This window comes from Drosophila eugracilis, unplaced genomic scaffold (assembly GCF_018153835.1).
Source record: "Drosophila eugracilis isolate 14026-0451.02 unplaced genomic scaffold, ASM1815383v1 contig_75, whole genome shotgun sequence".
Classification (NCBI taxonomy): domain Eukaryota; kingdom Metazoa; phylum Arthropoda; class Insecta; order Diptera; family Drosophilidae; genus Drosophila; species Drosophila eugracilis.
Genome location: NW_024573645.1, coordinates 2,754,580 through 2,775,561, shown reverse-complemented (window position 1 = coordinate 2,775,561; position 20,982 = coordinate 2,754,580). Strand labels below are relative to the sequence as shown.

The 20,982-nt window shown below is 40.3% G+C and overlaps 5 protein-coding genes, 1 long non-coding RNA gene and 1 other non-coding gene across 9 annotated transcripts in view; 3 read left to right on the top strand and 4 right to left on the bottom strand.

Annotated features, from left to right (window-relative positions):
• Window positions 1-8,321, bottom strand: part of LOC108116612 — a 38,071-nt gene extending 29,750 nt beyond the window's left edge. Inside the window, exon 1 of the long non-coding RNA XR_001772845.2 lies at window positions 8,026-8,321. This is a non-coding gene — a long non-coding RNA (uncharacterized LOC108116612). The remainder of the gene's footprint in view (window positions 1-8,025) is intronic.
• The window catches only part of LOC108116611 (eukaryotic translation initiation factor 4E type 2), a 47,667-nt gene extending 31,161 nt beyond the window's left edge, over window positions 1-16,506 (bottom strand). The window contains exons 1-3 of one of the 3 annotated variants that reach the window (XM_017228576.2): window positions 15,993-16,506; window positions 14,335-14,794; window positions 8,673-8,795 (exon numbers count right to left, since the gene is read on the bottom strand). In XM_017228576.2, the coding sequence (XP_017084065.1) occupies window positions 8,673-8,795; window positions 14,335-14,794; window positions 15,993-16,030 (621 nt within the window). In that variant the 5' untranslated portion in view covers window positions 16,031-16,506. Of the gene's footprint in view, window positions 1-8,672; window positions 8,796-14,334; window positions 14,795-15,992 lie in introns of those variants that run through there. The other 2 variants (XM_017228577.2, XM_017228575.2) reach the window with 2 other exon arrangements.
• Window positions 8,707-12,715, bottom strand: LOC108116609 (syntaxin-1A). The gene is made up of 2 exons (XM_017228573.2): window positions 10,463-12,715; window positions 8,707-8,795 (listed from the first exon to the last, which is right to left on the bottom strand). The coding sequence occupies exons 1-2, from the start codon at window positions 11,332-11,334 to the stop codon at window positions 8,777-8,779; spliced, it is 891 nt and encodes a 296-aa protein (XP_017084062.1). The 5' UTR covers window positions 11,335-12,715; the 3' UTR covers window positions 8,707-8,776.
• On the top strand, window positions 14,850-15,873 carry LOC108116610 (UV excision repair protein RAD23 homolog B). Its single transcript, XM_017228574.2, has one exon. The coding sequence runs from the start codon at window positions 14,953-14,955 to the stop codon at window positions 15,835-15,837; it is 885 nt and encodes a 294-aa protein (XP_017084063.1). The 5' UTR covers window positions 14,850-14,952; the 3' UTR covers window positions 15,838-15,873.
• Window positions 16,507-16,881: 375 nt separating the features above from the next.
• Window positions 16,882-17,560, top strand: LOC108116691 (ADP-ribosylation factor-like protein 6-interacting protein 4). Its single transcript, XM_017228705.1, has 2 exons — window positions 16,882-17,134; window positions 17,211-17,560. Exons 1-2 carry the CDS (start codon window positions 16,948-16,950, stop codon window positions 17,450-17,452), a joined length of 429 nt encoding a protein of 142 aa, XP_017084194.1. The 5' UTR covers window positions 16,882-16,947; the 3' UTR covers window positions 17,453-17,560.
• On the bottom strand, window positions 17,485-20,071 carry LOC108116690 (E3 ubiquitin-protein ligase RNFT1). The gene is made up of 3 exons (XM_017228704.2): window positions 18,442-20,071; window positions 17,886-18,101; window positions 17,485-17,821 (listed from the first exon to the last, which is right to left on the bottom strand). The coding sequence occupies exons 1-3, from the start codon at window positions 20,002-20,004 to the stop codon at window positions 17,588-17,590; spliced, it is 2,013 nt and encodes a 670-aa protein (XP_017084193.2). The 5' UTR covers window positions 20,005-20,071; the 3' UTR covers window positions 17,485-17,587.
• Window positions 20,072-20,655: 584 nt separating this feature from the next.
• Trnal-uaa lies at window positions 20,656-20,739 on the top strand. The gene has a single exon. It is a non-coding gene; the product is annotated as a tRNA-Leu (tRNA).
• The last annotated feature ends 243 nt before the right edge of the window (window positions 20,740-20,982 follow it).

Genomic DNA, 20,982 nt, shown 5'->3' with positions numbered 1-20,982 from the left:
TAAGGCCGCCTTCGAAATAAAAGTATGCAAAGCAACAATAAAATATGACGTAAGCCACAAAAACCAAAAGCTACTCTCTTATTAGTGCAGAGAAAAAAACTATATAGAAAGAAAAAAAAAGGTTTTCTTAAACATTTTCTAAATTTTCTGAGATTATATTATTTTGGTAAGTTTGGTTTGGTTTGGTTTAATCACATTCATGTTACCTTATAAGTTTATAAATATCCTATATTTATCTTTAAATCTTTTGTACACTTTCATATCCTTCAGTGTACACACGCCCATAACTTCCTTCTAGTAAAAGACGCTGACACACACATCATGTTTTGACCACCCGACCCACTCCATTTGGCCACCTTGTTGTTCACTTTTTTCTTGTATTTTACGCACAAAGAACTCGAAGGAAAGGCAGGAAGGAAGTCGACACAGGCATGTCCCTGCTCTGCTGCCACGCCTCCAGGAAGGAAACGCCTTGGACAAATTGTCCCCACAAGTCGGCAGAGGACTAAGGACTGCTGCTAAGACCACAACCGCACCACACCACGGGCAAAGAAAAAATTACTTAAAAGATAACTTTTATATAAAACGAAGAAGGTACGATTACAAAAAATGTTGCTGTAAAAAATGTATGCCTTTTATGGGGATCCTTGTGGTTACGAGGATAATGAGGCGTATACGCAATGCGGGCTTAAATGGGATTTAAAGCGAAGTTGCAGGGTATCAGGGTGGTAGTTTGTGTGGCGGTGGCTTAAGTTTCAACATTAACATCTTTTCATACCCTTTAAATAGATGTTAAATACTTTTCACTATTTCATTTATTAAGTTTCTAGTATTTCTTTTTAATCACTGACCACTTGACCATAATTACCCACCGAAATATCCAGCAAAAAAGGTTCTTAATAACATGGACGCATAAAAGCATTCCATGGTCAGTCCAAAATTGCTCGAGGGCAGCCCGTAAAAGCCTTCCCCACAAGGCTGCACAGCAGGACAACGAAGCGAGCGAGCCAGCTTGCGGTGACGTGGTGTATGAGGCAACGGATATGGCTTATTGCCCGAGGATAACCACAATGCAAGAGAACAGCGCTCAGCAATTAATTAATTCTCAAGAGGAGTTTATCATATCATCGGATGCGATTTAATATTCAAAATGCAATCTAATTAGCTGCTAAAATGGCTCTCAGAAATTGCCTCTGACATTTCAAGGCCATTGGCAACCACAGAGCAGCGACATTCATGTTTAATTGCATGTGGCACAGGGAGAGGTACAACAATGAAGACATTAACACCCGTCCCATGAATGCAATCCCCAATTTAATTTTATTATACAATCGCAGTGGCAGTTCCAGTTGCAGCTCCCACGACCCACAACTCTTAAAGCTGTAACCCCCAAAGTGCACGGGAAAAACGTGCGCAATTCTCCAAGCGGATGAAGGGCTGCTTCCGAGAGACAAGAGGGAAGGGAGAGATGCTGGGTGTTGCATATCCAAAAGATACCAGAAAGAAATTTCCCCGCGTTTCGTGTCAAGGGTGGTGAGCTGTTGAAGCTTTTGTGGGGCAATCAAAAGATGTTAAGGGAATATATAGGGGCGGGCAAAAATAAAGGGCGTCCTGTTTTTGCGATACCCTCGATACAGTTTCCCCAAGGGAGAGGCATGTGTCGGAATAACACCCTATCTAGCAGGAGGAAAAAGAAACCTCAACTCTGAACTCTACTTGCTTTTTAAATCAACAAATAGCGTTTTCAAATTGCCTTAAAATATGTGTAAAAGTATGCTACAAATAATTTGATGCATAGCTTTAATACAGGGTATTTAATATACTCTATCTTCCCTCTTTTTTTAATAATAATTATATATATACGACTTACCCCCCAGGACAACATCAAAACCCTGGATAGCAAATTTTAACCCAGTAACATCATCAAAAGCGAACTCGACATTGCAGTTTTCCATTCATTCGAGAGAAAGACGTTTCCCGCAGCAAGTACACGGTGAAAATGGAAAAGGGCAGTGGGAAGGAGTAAGGGGTGAAAAATAACAAGAAAAAGGCGAGTAAAAGGAGTGTGGAGTAAGCGGGGCAGCATAAGCAACTGGCGACTGCACACTGAGAGGTTATGTCAGCAATTGAATCAGCCAAAGAACCATAAGAAATGCGCTCTGTTCCCGTCTCTCTCTCTCTCTCTCTCTGTTTTGCTCGCTGCTGTCACTACTGCAGCTTCATCTCTCCTTCTGATTGCCGTTATGCGGTTTAGTTAATGTAGCTCATGTTTTTGTTGCTGTCTCCGTCACTGATGTCGCTGCTGCTCAGTATTACCCGCTGTGCAAGAAGGCAAAAGGAACAGCAACAGCAACAGGGATAGCAACAGGAATAGCAAGATAACGGCGATGAAAATGAAGATGGGGGGTGGAGCAAAAAAAGCAAAGTGCAAAAGTTGAAATTACGTCAAATGAAATTATGTGCACGCCGTGGAGTATGCAACGGAATTTTCCTGGGTTTTTCGTTTACGGTTCACAAACTTTCTGAAGTCAACTTTAAATAAGGTGTATTTCTTATGGTTTAATCACTCTTAAAGTGGTTTTCGTGGTTGGTTCTTGCAATTAATTTACAGTATTTAAACGAGCTTTTGACCGAATTTGTATACGTTTATAGATATTTTCCCTAACTTTTTTCAATGGCAAACGACTTTCATTCTCTCTTGCAATCTTTCTTATTTGCTTAGGGTTAACAATGTCAAGCCCATTTGTCAGTGACTTGCAGGAGTTGATGATGCCTTTGGGTAGGGTTTTTTTTCTTCATTTTCTTGCCACTTTGCCAACCACCGACTGAGGAGCCCCGAAGGAGATTGGTAGTCTGGTAGCCTGGGAATTCTGGCCAGCCGTGCCAGGCCACTCTGTTGCTCTTCCATCCGGATGGGTAGTCATGGTATATATATCTTGTTTTTCAGATGCTGGTTTGCTACGCTTCCGTCAGTGTCTGTATATCCTCCTGCAATTCCTCCTCTTTGACAACAGTAATTACTCGGCACCTCTCCGTTGATTGCAATTCCTGTGCCTCTTTTATTCCCTTTTTGTACTTTTCAGCTGGCAGCTGCGAAGATGCAAATTTTTGCACTTCCGAGAAGAATTTCGTGAACAAGTTAATTAGAGGCAGAACTGAAGGCGAAAGACGGTGAAGTGGGTGGTTTGGGGGAAGGCAAAAGGTGACAATCAGGGCCCAAATAAAATTACCCAAAACTCAGTTACCGTTCACCTTGGTTACGAAGAACTTTAAATTATACAAAAAGTTTGTTCAATTTTAAATTATGAACTTTTTGAAATACTTTATATATAAATGAAAAATTATTTGTTTAAAAAATGAAACCAACAGCTGTGATAAGCCTTGATTTATTCACATCATTTCTAACCTTTTGTTTTTAAACCTATTTTGAACACACATTGAAAAGGTGAAAACCCAACCAGATTGCACAATTAATTGTTTTTCAGCCAACTGAGCGAACACAACGACGTAACCGTGGAGCTCTAGAAGTTCATTTAATTAAAGGTAAAACTGTTCGACGTAACCATTAATATTTATGGTATCAACCTTTTCACTCTTTCTTTTCTTTTCAGCTCACGCTTGGTTAACTGCCATTTCTTCGTCTTTGTGGGCCAACTTAAAAAGGAAATTGGAGATGAAGCGAAGCGCATGGAATTTAAATGTGAGAATTTCACTTTTCTTATTTTTCGCATTTCTCTGTTTCGATGGGAAAGAAAAACAACAAAAGGGCGAAAATATGAAAATTCGCCAGAAGCCTGGCTCAACCTTGGAAATGGAGGGAATCGGTTTCAACCCTTTCGGTGGTTAAGAGAACCTCCCCCAAACCACCCGCACATCGTATTACTGGGTCAGGTTTTCCTCGGGCTACACATTTTTATTTTTTCCTACCGCTCGTTAACTGCCCAGCAGAACTCATTTCATGTTTCTGCTGCTACTGTTGTTGTTGTTGTTTTTGTCTTGCCACTGCAGCAGCATTAAATACACATATAATTTGGCAACAACAAAAAAAAGAGGGCAGGTGGGTGTGGGTGTGGTCATGAGCCAGGCGTATCTGATGTTGTTTTGGGAGTACATAAAAGTAGGCGAATGAACTCTTTCCGCAGAGCTAAGGAAAGCCCCCCAAAAAAAGGGTCAAGCCACATGTATTAAAGGACTTTTATGCCTGAATACCCTTCAGGCTAAGACCGAATCAGAGTTAAGTTGGCCTGATTAAAGGTTTATCTAAATGGATATGGAAATGGTTTGTAATCAAACATAAATTTATTATAGCATATAAGGAATTATATCTGAGTTGGCTAACAAATTTAATATTTAGTTTAAAGATTAAAAAATAATCTTAATTTGTTTCCTTTAATAATACTTTAATAATAACTCCCAAACATTGAGTTGATTTTGTTTAGCATTTTAAAAAGTTTTGTAGAAATTTAATAACCTTTGGGGATTACACATACATTTTATAGCCCATGGAAATTTGTTGTACGACAAAACTCTAAATTAATTTTGCTGCTGGCCTAACAAAATCTACGCCCACCGACGTGCATGTGTGCTTTTTGTCCAGTTTGTATGGCCCTCATGGGTCATATTGAAAGCCACCATTCAACCCACCCACAAACAGACCCACTTCTCAACACACCTCCTCTCTGTGAGCTCTGAAACTCATCTGACGTGCCATGAAATTTGTTTTCAATTAACAAATTGTTTTGTAGAGACGATGAAAATCGATAGCTAAAGGCTTAGTTTCTACCTTAGCCCCTCTTTTATTTTCTTCAATTTTTGGTTTTGGCATAAAAATCTATGGTTTTAGGAAAAATGAATCCATGCCAAAGATAACTTGCGTTCTTACACAAAGAGAAAAATATATGTATTAAAGAAAATGTTCCAAAGTCTTTCCTGTAGATAAATTCCTAGCATTTTGCCTGCTTCGGATGTGGAAAATGCAGGATGCAGGATGCAGGCTTCCCTTTTCTTTTGTGCATAGAAAATTCCTGCATGGTCGAAGACTTCTAAGAAAAACGAAACTTTAGTTCTGGAAATCAAAAAGTTTTCAAGTCGCCGACAGAGCATCTTGGCAGACAAGTTTCAACTGTTAACACGACAATGACGATTCTAAAAAACTTCGCACATCCGAGATGAGATAAAGTGGCCTACACACTCAGACTCAAGTTCACATAGATATTACATTCACTGGATATTCATTAGGTTGGCAGAAATTACTTCTCTCGCTCTCTCTGTCTCTTCTTATGAATCAATAAATCAAAGCGTAGGCTGACAGCTAACAACAAAATATAAAAAAAACGTTGTCATAAGCCGGCAAGATTTGTGACTCACAAGACAAAGTTGAGATACGAAAAAATAAAAGAGACGAGGGGCAAGGAGGACAGCCCCAAAACTCCCACATCGAGCAAAATAAAAAAGACTGTTTGGATTTGGCAAGCAATCAAAATAATAGACAGACACAGACAAATAAATAAATAGATATACAAGCGGGGAACAAGTGAAAAAATAGATAAATATATAAATTGAATTCATGACTTGCAGATATATGTGTGTGTATGAGTGTGTACTGCAAGGGGGCGTGGCACTGCAGTGGTGTCATCAAACTCTGTTGGCAGAAAAGAAGGCCAACATAAAGCCACAATAAATGGGGGAAAATGTTTAGAGTCGTCTACTAAATACCTCTTAAGTGGTTTTAATTCTTTTTTTACTTAATTTTGGATTTTAGATATCCTTTTTAACAGCTTTTTATAGTTCTTTATTTCAATCAAATTTAGTTAAAAGCTAAAAGACAGGAAGATCTCTTCTTAATTGACTTCCACAAATCCAAAAACACCCCGCAGCCCTATATGCCTTTCACAGATGGGAACACATTGCTGCGGGCATTTTTACCACATGGGGGCTTGAGAACAAAAAGGCAAACAAAAGCCATGTGATAGAGCACAACAAGGTAAAAAGGCAAAGACATTGAAAAACTGAATTTGTTACACGAGAATGAGGCGAAGGGGGGACGGTCGTCACTCAAGGGCTGAACTTTTAATTGCATTCGTAATTTTCAGACGTCTTTTCTATCAATTTATAAGGCTAAAAGCGAGAGCCAAGAAAACAAAATAAAGCACTGCCCACACGTTTGTTATCTACGCCAACTGATAGACTATTATCAAGTGATAAGAGCAGTGATGATTCATTAGTTGGTCAGGACAACTCATTGGTTTTACTGCGCCGACATCTAGTATATTTGTACAACTGAAATAAACCGTTTAATAACTAATTGGGCGAGAAAGTAAATAAATTTGTTTATCGCCTTTAGCGTCATCAAGAGTGTGGGTGGAATATTTTTGTATACAGAAAGAATAAATTTATCAAATGCAAGTAATTTGTTATTAATAATGATAAAAAGGCAAAGCCTTCTGCTTTTGTGGTGTCAGCAAAGAACCAAACTTTTTATCAGTGCATGCGCCTATGATAAATTAGAGACTCGCTAGGGGGGTGAAGGGAAGAAAAGCCTAAGGTCGCTGAGGGGTGACAACGATGACTCAATTCAAAGCCCACATTCCGAATCGGGGGAGGCGCGAACTCTCTGCATGTTCGAGTCACATTAGAGGGGCGATACTCGCCGTTCAGCTTATTCAGAAATCGCTGACAGGAAGTGATGGGGAAAATGAAATGAAATGATACATGATAAACGGGCCCATATTATACGAAACTTTCACAGATGTACAATGCTTTCGAGTTAAACACGCAACTGACACGATATCGTGTTCTCCCTGGGGTCATCGTTTAAAAATATTACACAAGAAAAGTGTGCCTATGAAAATGGTTAACTTTAATAAGCTAATGAAACAACAAAAGATTCTTTTGATAAGGCAGTTTCATGCGCAAAAAATACGATTTTTAAAACATGTTAAATAAGCTTTCAAACTTCATGCGATTTCAAGTGTTTCTCCAACCCAAAAAACAAGAAAAAGCTAGTCGACTCGATTTGTATCGTATGAGATCATCAACGGCAAGATGCTTTTGTTATAAGTAACAAATAAAAGCACAAAAAGTGAGAAAATAAGTGCCATAACTTGGTTTGAATTCATTGGGAGGATGACGAAACTGCAGAAAATATATACGAATGAGGCATACTGGCTGCAGCATCCGTAATCGATGACAAATCGAGTGCATGCACTTGATTTCACATACCAAAACAAGCAACTAATAATGTAATTAAGTATAGAAGAGAACTCTTTATAATTATTGCACTATAAATATTCATTATCTCGTCAATTGTTCATATCCCATTTAGTTAAAGAGAGTGTCTATTAATTAAACCTTTTTTTTTAATGATAGCAAGATGAAAAGAGCCGAACGACTGATAGAAATGAAAGCAACGATGAGAAGAGCAAAGTTCATTGAAAATGGCAAATAAGACAGACTATAAAATGCTTTATTCAGCATATTTATAAGAATTAATAAGAAAAGTTCGTTTGCTGTTATACAAGATCAGCTATATATAAGCAGAAAATATATATCTCTGAAGCATTATATATTGAAATAATCTTTATCTAAGTGGTTCCGATGACTGAACAGAATATTTTTATCTGTACACTGAAATAGTCAGTTTGACCTTCTCGTGCACAATATACCCAATTATAGGGTATGCGAGGGTATAATTAGCTTTTCTTTGTTTTGCTTCATTCGTTTGCCAAGATCTTGTTTGGCCGTTTCTTTAGCGCTCCCTCTGTTTGGCACTCTTGAAACTCGAAATGTCACAACACAAAGGGCACGAATTCATTAATAGAAGTGAGCGGAATTTCCAAAAGGGGCAGCTACAGGGGGGGATAAGGGATTTACGAGGACATGGAAACGCGACCTTCGGCGATTTTTCAATGCTGGACAACGCGACAAGTCACGAGGGAAACAACAACAAACATGGAGAGAGAGTAATTGCGGGAATTGCCGATAAAAAGAATGCTAAATGTTGAATAATTATTGCGTATTACTCACCTCAGCGTTTGGGATTGGAGCATTGCAGCTGTTTTCTTTTCTTTTTTTGTTGGTTCGCTGGAAGCTGGGAGGTCTGTATCTGGAATATTGGAAAACTGGAACCCGGACTGGAAATTCCAAAAGACGAGGGCGTGGCAAGGCGGAGTCGCGTTTTCCTCTTTTCATTCGTTTATTTTGATTATTTTTCGGGCTTTTTAGATTGCATTTTTAGTGTGATTGAAATTGAATCGCAGTTTGATTGATTGACATAATACGAAGTCGGTTTCTCGATTTTCTTTTCACTAAACGCGGTATTAACTGGGTGTTTTTTCTTGACTTTTTGCTGTTATTGTTGTTGCTGTGGTGGAAACGTGCTGATTGTTGCTGTTGTCGTTGCAGTTTTTCGGTTTTGTTTTTCGCTCGTTCAAAAGATCAAAAGGTGAATTAACAAATTGAGAATATATCTAAAGAAAAACGTGCACATTATGCAGCTCTGACATTTGCAGGTGGTGTTGTAATTAAAATAGAAATTCACCAATTCGCGTGAGTTCATATTTTTGGTGCATTAACAAATTTGCATTTCCTACTTAAAAGCGAAAGCATTTCTCGGTGTATCTTAATCACAATACTTATCAAAAACTGATACACATTATGTTTTTCATTGTTGTTTATCTGTTTTTTGTTTTAATAATTAGCGTAATGGTTTTGCATTGTCTGAATTGTACTACAAAATGTGTGTAGATAATGCAGATTATAGGCCTTGATGAGCATGCTACTTGCTTGCTTGGATTCTATATGGGTTTTTGGTTTTTTTTGTTATTATTGTGAGTGCAGAAAAGTTTATTGGTTTGATTTATTTTGTTAAATTGAGTTTTTACAGCCGCATGCCAGAGAATATTTTGGGTTATGTATGAGGAATATATATGTTTAGATATATATTTGAATTTGCATTCCGATTGTTAGTTTTTTTGAGGTGACAGGGTGGTGTGGGTGGGGAAGGAAAGAAAGAAAAAATAAATTAGGTTAATCAAAAAGAAGAAAAGTATTTAACAAAAGTGTGTGTGACTGGCGTGTTGGTGAGCGTGTGAGAGGATGAAATCATAGCTGAAACCGAAATCCATTAATTTCTGTTAACTTTTCTGGCCATTACAAAACGCAAAACGACAAAAAAAAAAAAACTCGTTTATAGGGAAGTCAAACTAAAAAAAAAAAACTTGTTCAATTGTTTGCGCAACCGAAAAGCAGAAAAAACTGAATAATCAACTTTAAATTTAACAGTTTACCGATTAATTTGAAGCTGTATATAGTTGTGAGTGTGTGTGATTGAATTGTTTACCCCATAAAAGTCAGCATTCCATTAACTTCCTCAACTTTTAGAGCTTCGGCATTCGTGTGTGTATTTCGTTTGTTTTTCGCTTTATCATCTTCATTGAGAATGTCCGAGTTAGCTATTTATCTAGTTTTATATTTGTATAATATATATGCTGTGTGTTTTGTATAATTTATATATATTATATGCATTCAATAAATATGAACATGTTAAGTAAATAGCATTATAGTAAATAGTCAATATAGTTATTATCTCGTATAATAAACAATCTTTTCTTTATAATAAATATTCAAAAGTTAACTAGAGATTTGTTGCATCTTTTTTCTCATCATTATCATCATCGGTGTGAGTGTGTGGGTGATGAGGCTACTTTACGTGTGAGTTTTTAACAGGAGAACTAAACTAGTTAAACGAAACAAAAACTAAATGCATTTTCAAAGTTGGAAAACGAGAACGAGGAAATCAACAAGAATTTCTTTCTCCATTTCCCTGCAAAGCATTTGCAATGAGTGTATATGTGTTCTTGCTTTGTGTGTGTGTGAAAGTGGAGTGTTCCTTTCTCTTTTTTTTTTTTTTATATTATAATTCTCGTTTTTTTTCTTTTTTTTGCTTCGCATTATAACAATAATCAATAAAATTTCATGTTTTCTTTGTTTGCAATTACTTGTCTTGTTGTTTTCTTATTTTTCTGTGTTTTCTCCTTTTAGTTTTTGTTTTATAAATTTTCAATTAGCAATTTGTTTACAAGTACTAAGTATTCTGGTAGCTATAACTTGAGTTTCATGTGTATATAAGGGTAGACTCTTGGGGACTTGAGACTCTTCTTTCTTCCTAACCATACATGTTTCTCTATATATATTAGCTATAATTGGTGTAATCGAGCCCTAATTTCATGTGCTTTTTAGTTGTTTTTGTTGTTTTATAATCGGGGGTTCACTGGTTGCGGTCTCTTACAGTTTAAGTTTCGATTTTGTCTTCTGCAATTTCTCTGGGTGGGTTTCGCAACATCCTATATAGATCGGGTCTTTATGAGATTATATGTATGTCTCTCTCTGTATGTGTGTGTATAGGATTCGAGTGTGTGAGTGTTGTTAATGTGGTGTGTAAGTAATTGCATTCGAGATTTACATGAAATAACTGCTAACATATGAGGCCGCTAAGATGCCCAGCACAGTGAGGCAGATCAGTATCATGATCTTCTTTCGTCGGGCTTTACTCTGGTACTTGAGCGCCTTCTTGGTGTCCTGAGTTGCCGTCTGCACATAGTCCATAGCGTGCTCCACATGGTACTCAATGCGATCGATCATCTCGCCCTGCGACTCCACCAGCATGGCCATGTCCATGAACATGTCGTGCAGCTCCTTAATCGATGTCTCAAGCTTCATGATGTCCTGATGCCGAGCCTCAATATCCGCCAGCGTTTGTTTGGCCTGCTGTGTCTCCATAATGATGCCCTGCGTGAACACCGATGAGTTGCCCTCCTCCAGCATCTTCTCGAGCTCATCATCGTTGGTCGGCCGTCCAGTGATCTCCAGCTGACGCTGTATCCTTCCCTTGCAACGCTCTCGGTAATCGGTCTGCGTGCGATTATATTCGGTCATCACCTCGACGAATTTCCGAGACAACGTCGAGTGTTGCGTCTTCCGGATTCTTAGATCCGCCGACGACTTATTCTGCTGCTCCTCCTGCTCGATATTCTGCTCGATGCCCTTGAGCTTGCCCCGAACGCGATTGGCATTCTTCTTAATGTCGGCCATCAGATCCTCCAGCTCCTGCTTGGTCTTCTCGTCCGTTTGCGGGGCGGACAGGATAGCCGAGTGCTTCTTCTTCACCTCCTCGACATTGTCCTGCACCTTGTCGATCATCCCGCGAATCTCCTCCACCTGGGCGAAGAAGTCGTCCATGTAGGAATCATGGCCATCCACATTGACGGCCACCTCCGTCTCCTCCTCATCATCGGATTGGGCGGCATGCAGAGCGGCTAATCTGTCTTTAGTCATCTTTGTGTTAAGGTTTTATACGATTTTTTCAAGGGGTTTCTACGAATTTAATTACTTCCGATTTTTTAAGGGTTTATTTTTTATTTTTTGGGACTATCCTCGTTTTCTATGGGGTTTCGTAGAACTATGGTGTTTTAGTTAAAGTTTGCTTATAGTTTTTATGAGTTTTTATTTTATGATTTATATGCTTCGTTGTTGTTGGTTTTCTTACTCGCCAAGCTTTACGTAAGCTTTTGTTATGCGGTTTTTGCAGATTGCGTTTTTGCGATTAGCAGTTAAACGTTAAACACGCACACATACACAAAAGCTACACGTGTAAACGCGCGCGGAGTTTTCCGTTTTTCCTTTTTTGCAGCTTTGCTTTTTAACTTGTTTGCACGTTTTTCCCACTTTTGCGAGAGACCTTTTATTGATTTTCCGCTTTCGGCTGGCAGCTCTCTCTTTTTGGTTTACTTTTAGTGTATAATTTTAACTTAACTGGCACTTTGGCTGGCGTTATTGGTTAATATTATTATGTGTTTTTTTTTTTTTTGGTTTTTGCTTGTGTGTTTTGTGTGGTGTTATTTCGCTCACAGAAAGAGAGGAAGAGTGAGAGAGGCAAAGAGAGCGCGTGGTTGCGGGCGGCGGCAGAGACGTCGACTGCGGCAGAGCACCTCTTCAATGCCAGCAGCTAAAAAGCTAAAGCTGCTGCTGAATTAATTTTTCTTTTTCGTGTTATTTCTGACTCACTTCTACTATATTATTTTAATCTTTTTTTTCTCTCTTGTTGTATTTGTTTGTTTCACTTTCGCACTGGAACACATATACAGGCGCGCACACACTCAAATACACGCACGGAGGGGCGATAAACGATGTTCGGCAGTGGGAGAGTTCACCGAAAATCTCTTAAAATGGGCAAAAAATCGATTTCTGCGCAAAGCTCCAATTCTGCCGTCTGCTTTTTGCCTCTTCTTATTCGTATTTCTCTGCTTCAGCTTCTGTGCTTCTTCTTAGTCGCGGGGGGTGTTACGGTGGGCGTTATTTGTTCTTTCTCTCTCCTTTTTGCTTGCGTTTTATTTTCGTTTGTTGCGTACGCGTCGTCGGCGGCGATTTCAGTGTGTGTGTGTGTGTTAGAGAGGAATGCACGACCACCTCTCACGCTCTCGCACACTGGCTGTCTGGGGTGGCACAATTTGTTGTTGTCGCCTATTGTTTCATTCACACATTATTCTTGTTTGTTTGTGAAGCAAAATGTGTTGACAATAATTTTGTTTTTTATCCACAAAAAATCAAAAATTATTTCGCGATTTTTCCCGGCGGCTATAACTTATTTTTTGTGATTTCGATGCGAGCCGAAACGAAACGCAGCACCTCGCGCGGGCAAACAATTTTCGAGTGTGACCGTAGGTTGACTGTCGTAATATACATTCCGGTTCGCGAAAATACCTCTGAATATATTCCCTCTTTTCTAGTCAGAAATACCATAAATACTATTTATATAAGGGGAATTTTCCAAGTTAGCAAAGATTTTTACCAGGGCAATTCAGCAAGGACAAGAGTTTAGCTAACTGGCTGAATTTGTATATCTCCTACTTACTGTAGTTTTTAAGGAAAATAACTTCATATTTACAAAATTTTTAAATTAAAAAGGGATACATTTTTTTTAAATTATAATTTCAATTACAATTCAGCTCTGGCAAATTGATTTAAATTTAAATGTAATCCTTTTTGAAAATTTACATACGAAAGTTAAAAATAGATATAATTAACAGCTGTAATGATGAATGCAATGGTATATTCTCGCAGTTTGGTGTGACCTGAATTTGAAAATAATAAAAAAACCATTGAGGATGGCCTTGATTCCCGAAACAAGTGTAAATGTGGGTGGATTTGTATGTGGACTGTAATGTGGAAAGTAAGCTGACTCTGCAGCATTTTTATTTGGTATCTAAATATTTCAGTATTTTATAGGGATCCCAAAAAGGGAATTTTTTAATATTTGTCTAATTGGATTAACAAAAAAACCCAATACTATTCATTTATATAATTCCTAACAGTTGAGTGCTATAATTATTGAAGTTTGCTTATGTAAGCCGATCTAATTGTTTAAGCCTTTCACTTTTGTTTTGTTTATTTAGTTGTAAATTTTGTAAATAATTGCAAGTGGTTTTTTGACTTCTCTTTTGCTCGGCATTTTCGTGTTTTCACTTCTGCTTCCGGAGAAATACCCCGAAAACGCCTGATAAAATGTGCTAAAAATGCCGGCATTTTGGTTCCATTACGTCAGAGCTGACAACAACAACAACAATCAGCCGTGGTTTGTTTGTGGATTCCATTGCAAATTGAGAAAAAACGACATGCGCGAGAATTTTTATGAATGAAAGTCGACCGGCACTTTTGTTTAAGCGAATCGCGAGCTAAAAAGGAACTGGGAAATGGGCCGCTAAAGGCTATAATATATGCATGCGGTATATTTATAAATAAATGCAAGAATTAAGTAATGCACAGGGTTGTGACCCTCTTTAAAGCGTTGCGCAACACTGGTCATTCGCGAATTTTAAACATTTTCTTGGCTAATAGTAATTTTTATGTTTTAGGGGTGTTATTAATTTTAATATCCCAGATAAAATAAAAGTACATCTTTAGCTTTTCAAATGAAATGTAAAATACCAATTGGCAATTTAAAAATGTACTAACATATAAAAAGGGCTTTAAACTACATAAATTAATAAGTTAAATATTTATATTTCTTATATTCGAGAAACATTTTTAATTAAAACAAAATTGTAATTTACTAGTCTATATTAAGACACAAAATAGATATGTTGGAATCAATTTATAAAATCATTTTTTACGGTATTCTAAGAAAAATAAAAATAAAAGCCTCAATTATATTAATTTTAAAAAAACAAAAATGTACACCAATCCTAAAAAAAGGTCTATTAGTGATTTCTCAAAGTCAGAAGGTAACCCGGCATGGTCTCCCTATCAAAGGCTTAGTAATGGATCTTCGGGACTCACCGGATATTTCGTCTGTAGAACGATTCCACATATCTCGTCGCCGACGAGGAACTGCTCGCCAAGCATCGCCATACAAACGTTCTCCCAGGCGCGTTCTATCTTGTTCTTCCGCAACCGTATCACCCACTGGCCTCCTTTGCTATTTGCCGGGTCCTCCCACATCGGCTTTATGCCCTGTTTAAACAGGCTTAGCTCTCGGTAGGGTTTCAGGGCGGTGGGTCGAATAAGATGCGAGTAGAGCGACCACCATTGCTGCACGCTGGCGCACCGACCGACCACGTGCAGCGATTTGCTGTAGTCGGCGGCCGCCCGCTGCGTCCCCTTTCGGGAGAACCAAAGGCAGTATGTGTGCTGCAGCCGATTCTCGCCGGGACCCACCTCCAATGGCGGCAGCTTGTCTACATCTATCTCGTTTTCCACATCGCTGTCGTCGCTGTCGACGATATCTGGCCAGATTTTCCTGAAACGCGCGTGCATGACACACGATAGAGAAGGGTTTTGATTAGTATGTCAAGGCTTTAAAATCAAATTCAAAATAAGTTTCACCAGATCACCACAGCGCCCAACCACATTTCTCTCACTCACTGCCAAATTAAATTTATATTCTACAAAGCAAAAATGAAGCTCTCAATCCGAATGCTGGACCAGCGTACGATTAACGTGGAGATAAGTGAATCGCAGAATGTGCGGGCTCTAAAACAGCGCTTGGGCAATTTACCCGAGGTGTCCTTGTCGGTAGAGAGTCTGCAGCTGATATACGGTGGCCGCATTATGGAGGATGCGCTGCCTATTAGCGAATACAGAATATCCGAAGACAAGTTCATTGTGTTGATGGGCAAGAAGAAGGTCGAGGTTAAACCGCCGGAGGAGCAGGTTCAGACAACACCGCCTCAAACTAATGTTGAAACTGAAACACGCACACAGGTGGTAGCACCTTCATCTTCTCCCGATGAGCAACGGGTGCGTGATCTTATGGCAATGGGCTATGGCGAAGAGGAGGTGCGCTCTGCTCTTCGGGCCAGCTTCAATCATCCGGAACGTGCCATAGAGTATCTGATCAGTGGGATTCCCCACGAAGCTTCAGCGGAGCAGAGTTTAGCCCCTGTTTCCAGCGGGGAGACAACTGAGGAAGTGCAGCAACTAATGGGGGATCCTAGCGTTGCCCGAGTACGTGAAATGATACGTGAAAATCCTGAACTACTGCAGCTCATCTTGGCTAGACTGGCTGAAACCGATCCAGCTGCTTTTGAGACTGTTCAGAACAACCAGGAGGAGTTCAGAGCTATGCTTACTGGTGATGGCAGTGTTGTCAGCGACGACTCTGAAGCGGGAGCCACCCTACAGGTTTCCCTGACCGCCGAAGAAGCCGCCGCTGTCGAGCGACTGGAGGCACTGGGTTTCCACCGCGTGTTGGCCGTGCAGGCTTATCTGGCTTGTGACAAGAACGAACAGTTGGCTGCTGAGATACTTTTTCGCCAGTCAGAGGAGGATCAGGATGAATAAAGCGATTGGGCGCACATAAATGCAGCCGGAACATAACCTAACAATTGGTCAAGTGAAGAAGCTGATCTGGCCCAGTTTTGTTGTTACCGGGGCCTGTGGTTGTGGTAGTGGATGTGGGTGGTGGTGAGTGTAGGTGGTGAAGGTGCTCCACTTACGACTCGTACTGCTTGCTAGCTACTTTGTCCATGCTCATCGTGGCAATGATGGTCCTGACTGGTTACTGATGCTACGGGTAATCTGCTATATCCTTGGCTGTTCCTGTGGCACTGCTCCAATCGCTGGAACAAGAACCTGTGGATCCGGGTGGTTGCTTTACTAGATTCTAGATGCTGCTGCTTCTTCTGGCGCAATTCTTCTTTTGCTCCTTGGCTGCGCGTGTGTTGTTCAGTGAGTGTGTGTGTGCGAGTGGGTTTTTGGTGGATTCTCTTGTGGGCGATTTTTTTAGGGCCGCCGCTTCTTGGGGGAGCGGTTCGCTACGGGTCCGCCGCTCTCTCTCTGGTTAACAATTGTGTGTCCTGTGCCTAATCCTTTATAGTTTCCAGTGGGTTTGCTAATTTCTCGGCCGTTTCGTTTTGGTTCGCTCGACTTTAGTTTGACGTTTCTTTTTGTACACAACACAACATGCGTCTGATTAGGTTCCACTTGCGGTCCACCTTCCACGCGGCGCTGTCAAAATTGAGGTCCACAGTGGGAAAATCAAAAATAATAATATCGATACCCCGATTGTAAGAACTAAATAACGCCTCCTAATATCGATATCAGGCTTTTTAAAACCAAGGATGAAGGGTATATTAGTTCTGATTCGATATAATAATATAAAATATTTCTTTTTGAAAATGTTTTATTTAGCGATTTACTTAAAATTTAATTTTATAATTTTCAATCGCCTATGAACTAAAACACTATTAAGTGCGGGATTAAAATTGTATTTTGAATCATTTGAGTATATTCAATATACAGCAATAACCACAAACCTTTTACCAAACGCAACCTGTGTATAACGCACTTCAAACTAATTTACCTCATATTAACAGGGTATTCGCTTATCGACTTTTTGCTTTCATACTGTAAAAATCGGTTTGTTTACGTTCGCTTGCAAGCCACTAAAAAATGGGTAAAAGTGAAAAAAAATCCAAGAAAAGGCACAAAGAAAAGCGTAGGGAGCACAAGGAGAAGCACAAGTCCAGGAAATCTAAAAAACACAGCCGAAAAAAGGAGGAATCTCCTATGCCAGGCCCCCCACCACAAAAACTACCCGAAAGTGGCAGCGAGGAGGAGGATTTTGCCATACCAATAGGTCCGTAATAGCCCCATGTATATTTAACTATCCAGTATGTGGTTTGCTGAACACTCTGCCCACCCCAAAACTCAAGCACTGATGAACAGCAAATCGCATGCACCGGAAACTCCAGAAGAATACCAGCGCCGCCAGAGCCAGATTCGCAAAGAAGTGGACCCGATCACAGGTCGAGTCCGCCTTATTAAAGGCGACAGCGAAGTGCTTGAGGAAATTGTAACCAAGGAGCGCCATGCTGAAATTAACAAAAAGGCCACTCGCGGTGACGGAGAGTTCTACGAGGCCAGATCTCTAGACGCAGCCCGGCGTCGCAAATAGCAATAAACCAAAAAGGACAACAATTTTCATTCTTGTAGTAATAATTAATAACTGTCAGTTTAATTAAACAAAAGGCTAGCTAGCGACTACATATATGTACACGCGAAATCCGTGGAAATTTCTTTGGTGGCGTAGCTAGTACAACTGATGGAAGAAGGTGGTGCTGCCGTCCTGCCAGGCGGGATCATCGCTGACCTTCGCCCTGCACATTGGACAGGTCTGTTCGCGCTTGAACCAGGTCTGGACGCACTCATCACAGAAGATGTGGCCGCACTCCAGCACAGTTGGTGTGTTGAAGGCGTCATGGCAGATTGGACACAGGGCGCCCGCGGCATCCAGTTCGTCTTTGGTCGGCGGTCGCTCAGAGTCCTTGAAGAGATATAATGATTTATCAACAAGTGAAACACAATATGTTAGTCAATGTTATTCTTACAATATTTTTTCTGAAGGTTACAATGGCTTTCTTAAGCGACTTGGCGCGCTCTACCAGCTCGAATATCTTGGCACCTAGGTACAAAGCGGAGAACAGTCCTCCGGATACCACCTCCAAGCCAGAATAGGACTCGTACAGAAACATGAACCATTGTGTAATGGGTGTCAACGCTCGGTAGAATTGTGAAATGTACTCTACCAACACATATAGACGTGCCTGGGATTCGATAACAAAAATATGATTAGGGGAATACCACACTCTGAACAATAACTTTACTATTTAGGTTTTTCTAATTATTATTAATCCCAACTATTGAAACACTGACTTGAAACTTAAAAAAAAGCTTTATCTTAAACCATTTTTCTATATTGGAAACCATAATTAATTTTTCACTAGATATAAGCCCTTGTAATAACAGTTTTAATCTTCATCAAAAACCTAAGTAAGGTTCGACCTTAATCGTTCAGTTTTACAACATTTTACGCTATGGCATTATGGCCAATATTCAGTTTGTATGTTTATTGGACATCGATCCCTCTAAAAAGGTATTACTCACCCGCACTTTGAGTCTCATCAAATGGTGCGGCAGCATGGTAATTATAAGTTTGATCAGCATTGTTAGCAGCTTTATTATGAGATCGCTCACAGCTATGTAGTAAAGCAACATGCCCAGGGGGATGACCTTGAGGGCGTCATACGTATCCGTGGTGATGGAGGCCTTTAGAGTTTCCGATGACGTGGTGGGATTGGCAGTCAACATCTTGCTTCCCTCGGAGCTCGTGTGAGAATGCAGGCCAGAAATTTCCAAGGTAAAGGCTTTCCTGGGCGGCGGCACAATCAGGCCAATTGGATCTGGCGGTGCAGTGGCCAGGAACAGACGCAATGCGACCACCACAACTACAAGGCAAGCATCTCTCACCATCACAGCGTAGTTCTTTTGAGCCAATCGAGCCACCTGGTCCCGCACTGACCGGTTTACATTGTACATAACCGTCTGGAGCACGAGTAGATCAACAATGCCCAACAAGTGGTCGTGTATGAACTTAATGAACAGAATGAAGATTAGCGGCAGATAGCGTACAAAATGGCTGAGGATCTGCACCACCATGTCATCAGATATGTGGTGCTCATCTTCAGGTTGATTTTCTGGGGGTTCTGGTTGATTGCCACCTCCTGCGCCGCCTCCGTTATCTCCATTACCACCGCCTTCGCCTAAATCCTGGGTATCATTAGGCTCGTATTCCTCGAAGGCCACCGGATTGCTGTTTAATCCTATGACACTAGCATTGTGTCGTCCTCCGTTAAGGCTGTTATTGTGCCGCATCTCTCCCTCGCGCAAGGAGATGCTCCTGCCCATTGCTCCAGCTCCACTGGGTCCTACAGCTCCTCCAACGCGGCTAAGTCGCAGAGGACTGACTGGTTCCGGTAGCGATGGCTGCTGCTGGCTGAGCAATATGTGCGAATTGTCTACAGGATTAGCTGATGGCTGAGCTCCTGATGCCACTGATGTTGCAGCAGCAGAGGGAGGATATCTAAAATTGGAATGTGTAATGAAGGAGCGCAAAGCCTCCGTTGATGGAGCCGTGGACAGGGAGAACACATCGTTGAGATTAACGCGCCAAAAGCCCAATTGCCTTACACCTGCTGCAGTTCCGGGCGATGCTCCTGGCCCACCGGGGGCTCCTGCTCCCGAAGGCTCCTCCATACTACCACCATTGTTAGCACCCATGCTGCGGGACTGTTGCAATCGACGGTTCATTTGAGTGGTCACCCGGACGGGGGAGCTACTGTTGCTGGCCGGAGTATAGGATCGCTGACGTGCCAAAAATGTGGACAGGATGTTGCCATGGCGGTTATTGCCTCCGCTTAGACTGCTACTACGAGCTGTGGGTACGTGGCCGTGCTCCAGGTTGATGCTAGTATTAGCCGATCCCCCCGGGCCTCCTCCTCCACCGCCTCCTCCAGATGTCCCCGACGAAGAGGAGGCGGGCAGAAGGAAGTCGTGCTCCGCTGTGGTTGAGTCATTGTCGTCGCTGATGTCGATGCTGATGGACACGCCCGCCGATGCGCCACCATCCTGGGGGCCACCACGATAGGGATCCTTGGGGCTGTTGTTCATTGTTCCACATCCAATCACTGGCTTCTTTTTTCGCTTAGAACACCGAAACGTCTGCCTAAAGTTCTCGCATTTTGCTCCCGACGACCACTGGTCACACTGATTATAGCTTCAATGAGCTGCGGTTAAAACTGTGTTTAAATTCAAGAATTCATTACGCCGAATGTTCTGTTTTAAATTTATACTGAGTGCTTTCTAGCAACTAGATACTCCTAATACTTGAATTAAAATCTAGGAAAGAGTAGAAAGTATTTATGTAATTAAATTTTCTTTAGATTTTAATTTTATAAACAATACATTTGCTACAAATTTCAATAAACGATTAAAGCTAACCAGACATATGGTCACATTTTGCGGTGGAACGTGTGTGGAAGCATTTTTTTTTTTAACTTAATTCACTTCTTGAATATTCTTTTTCCAGGGACCTAAGGAATAATTTGAGAAGGGAGTTCAAAATTTGTTAGATTAAAGTAAAATTTCCATTATTCATAAGGTTTTACTTATCAATAGTGCACCAGAACACTTTACATATTTTGGGTTTTTTTTATGACGGACAATAAATAAATAATTAAAAAATTAGTATATTATCTATATTTAAATATAAACATATATTGAAGAATCCATAAATAGTAATTTGGACATCGAAAAAACGCAGCCAGGTTGGCCGAGCGGTCTAAGGCGCCCGATTTAAGCTCTGGTTCTCGAGAGAGAGCGTGGGTTCGAACCCCACACCTGGCATAGAGGAGTTTTTTTTTTTATTATATTTTAAATATACATATAAATAAATATATGTATAACATTACATTAAGCGATTAATATGTTCTTAAAGTATTGACTTAACAATTCTATATGCATGAACAAATATGAGTAAAGCGTCAATTTGGTTATCTGAATGTGCACAGATTCTTAAAATTGGCTAGAAATATGCATTTCAATTTGTAACTTCATTTATTATTTAAATTAATGATTACTTATTTATTT

Bases quoted from the DNA above. Each gene is read 5' to 3' on its own strand.
- LOC108116609 (XM_017228573.2), bottom strand. From the start codon at position 11,334: ATGACTAAAGACAGATTAGCCGCTCTGCATGCCGCCCAATCCGATGAT.
- LOC108116610 (XM_017228574.2), top strand. From the start codon at position 14,953: ATGAAGCTCTCAATCCGAATGCTGGACCAGCGTACGATTAACGTGGAG.
- LOC108116691 (XM_017228705.1), top strand. From the start codon at position 16,948: ATGGGTAAAAGTGAAAAAAAATCCAAGAAAAGGCACAAAGAAAAGCGT. The intron at 17,135-17,210 runs GTCCGTAATAGC...CCAAAACTCAAG, and splicing joins GGATTTTGCCATACCAATAG to CACTGATGAACAGCAAATCG.
- LOC108116690 (XM_017228704.2), bottom strand. From the start codon at position 20,004: ATGAACAACAGCCCCAAGGATCCCTATCGTGGTGGCCCCCAGGATGGT. The intron at 18,102-18,441 runs GTGAGTAATACC...ATCGAATCCCAG, and splicing joins TGATGAGACTCAAAGTGCGG to GCACGTCTATATGTGTTGGT. The intron at 17,822-17,885 runs GTAAGAATAACA...TATCTCTTCAAG, and splicing joins TAACCTTCAGAAAAAATATT to GACTCTGAGCGACCGCCGAC.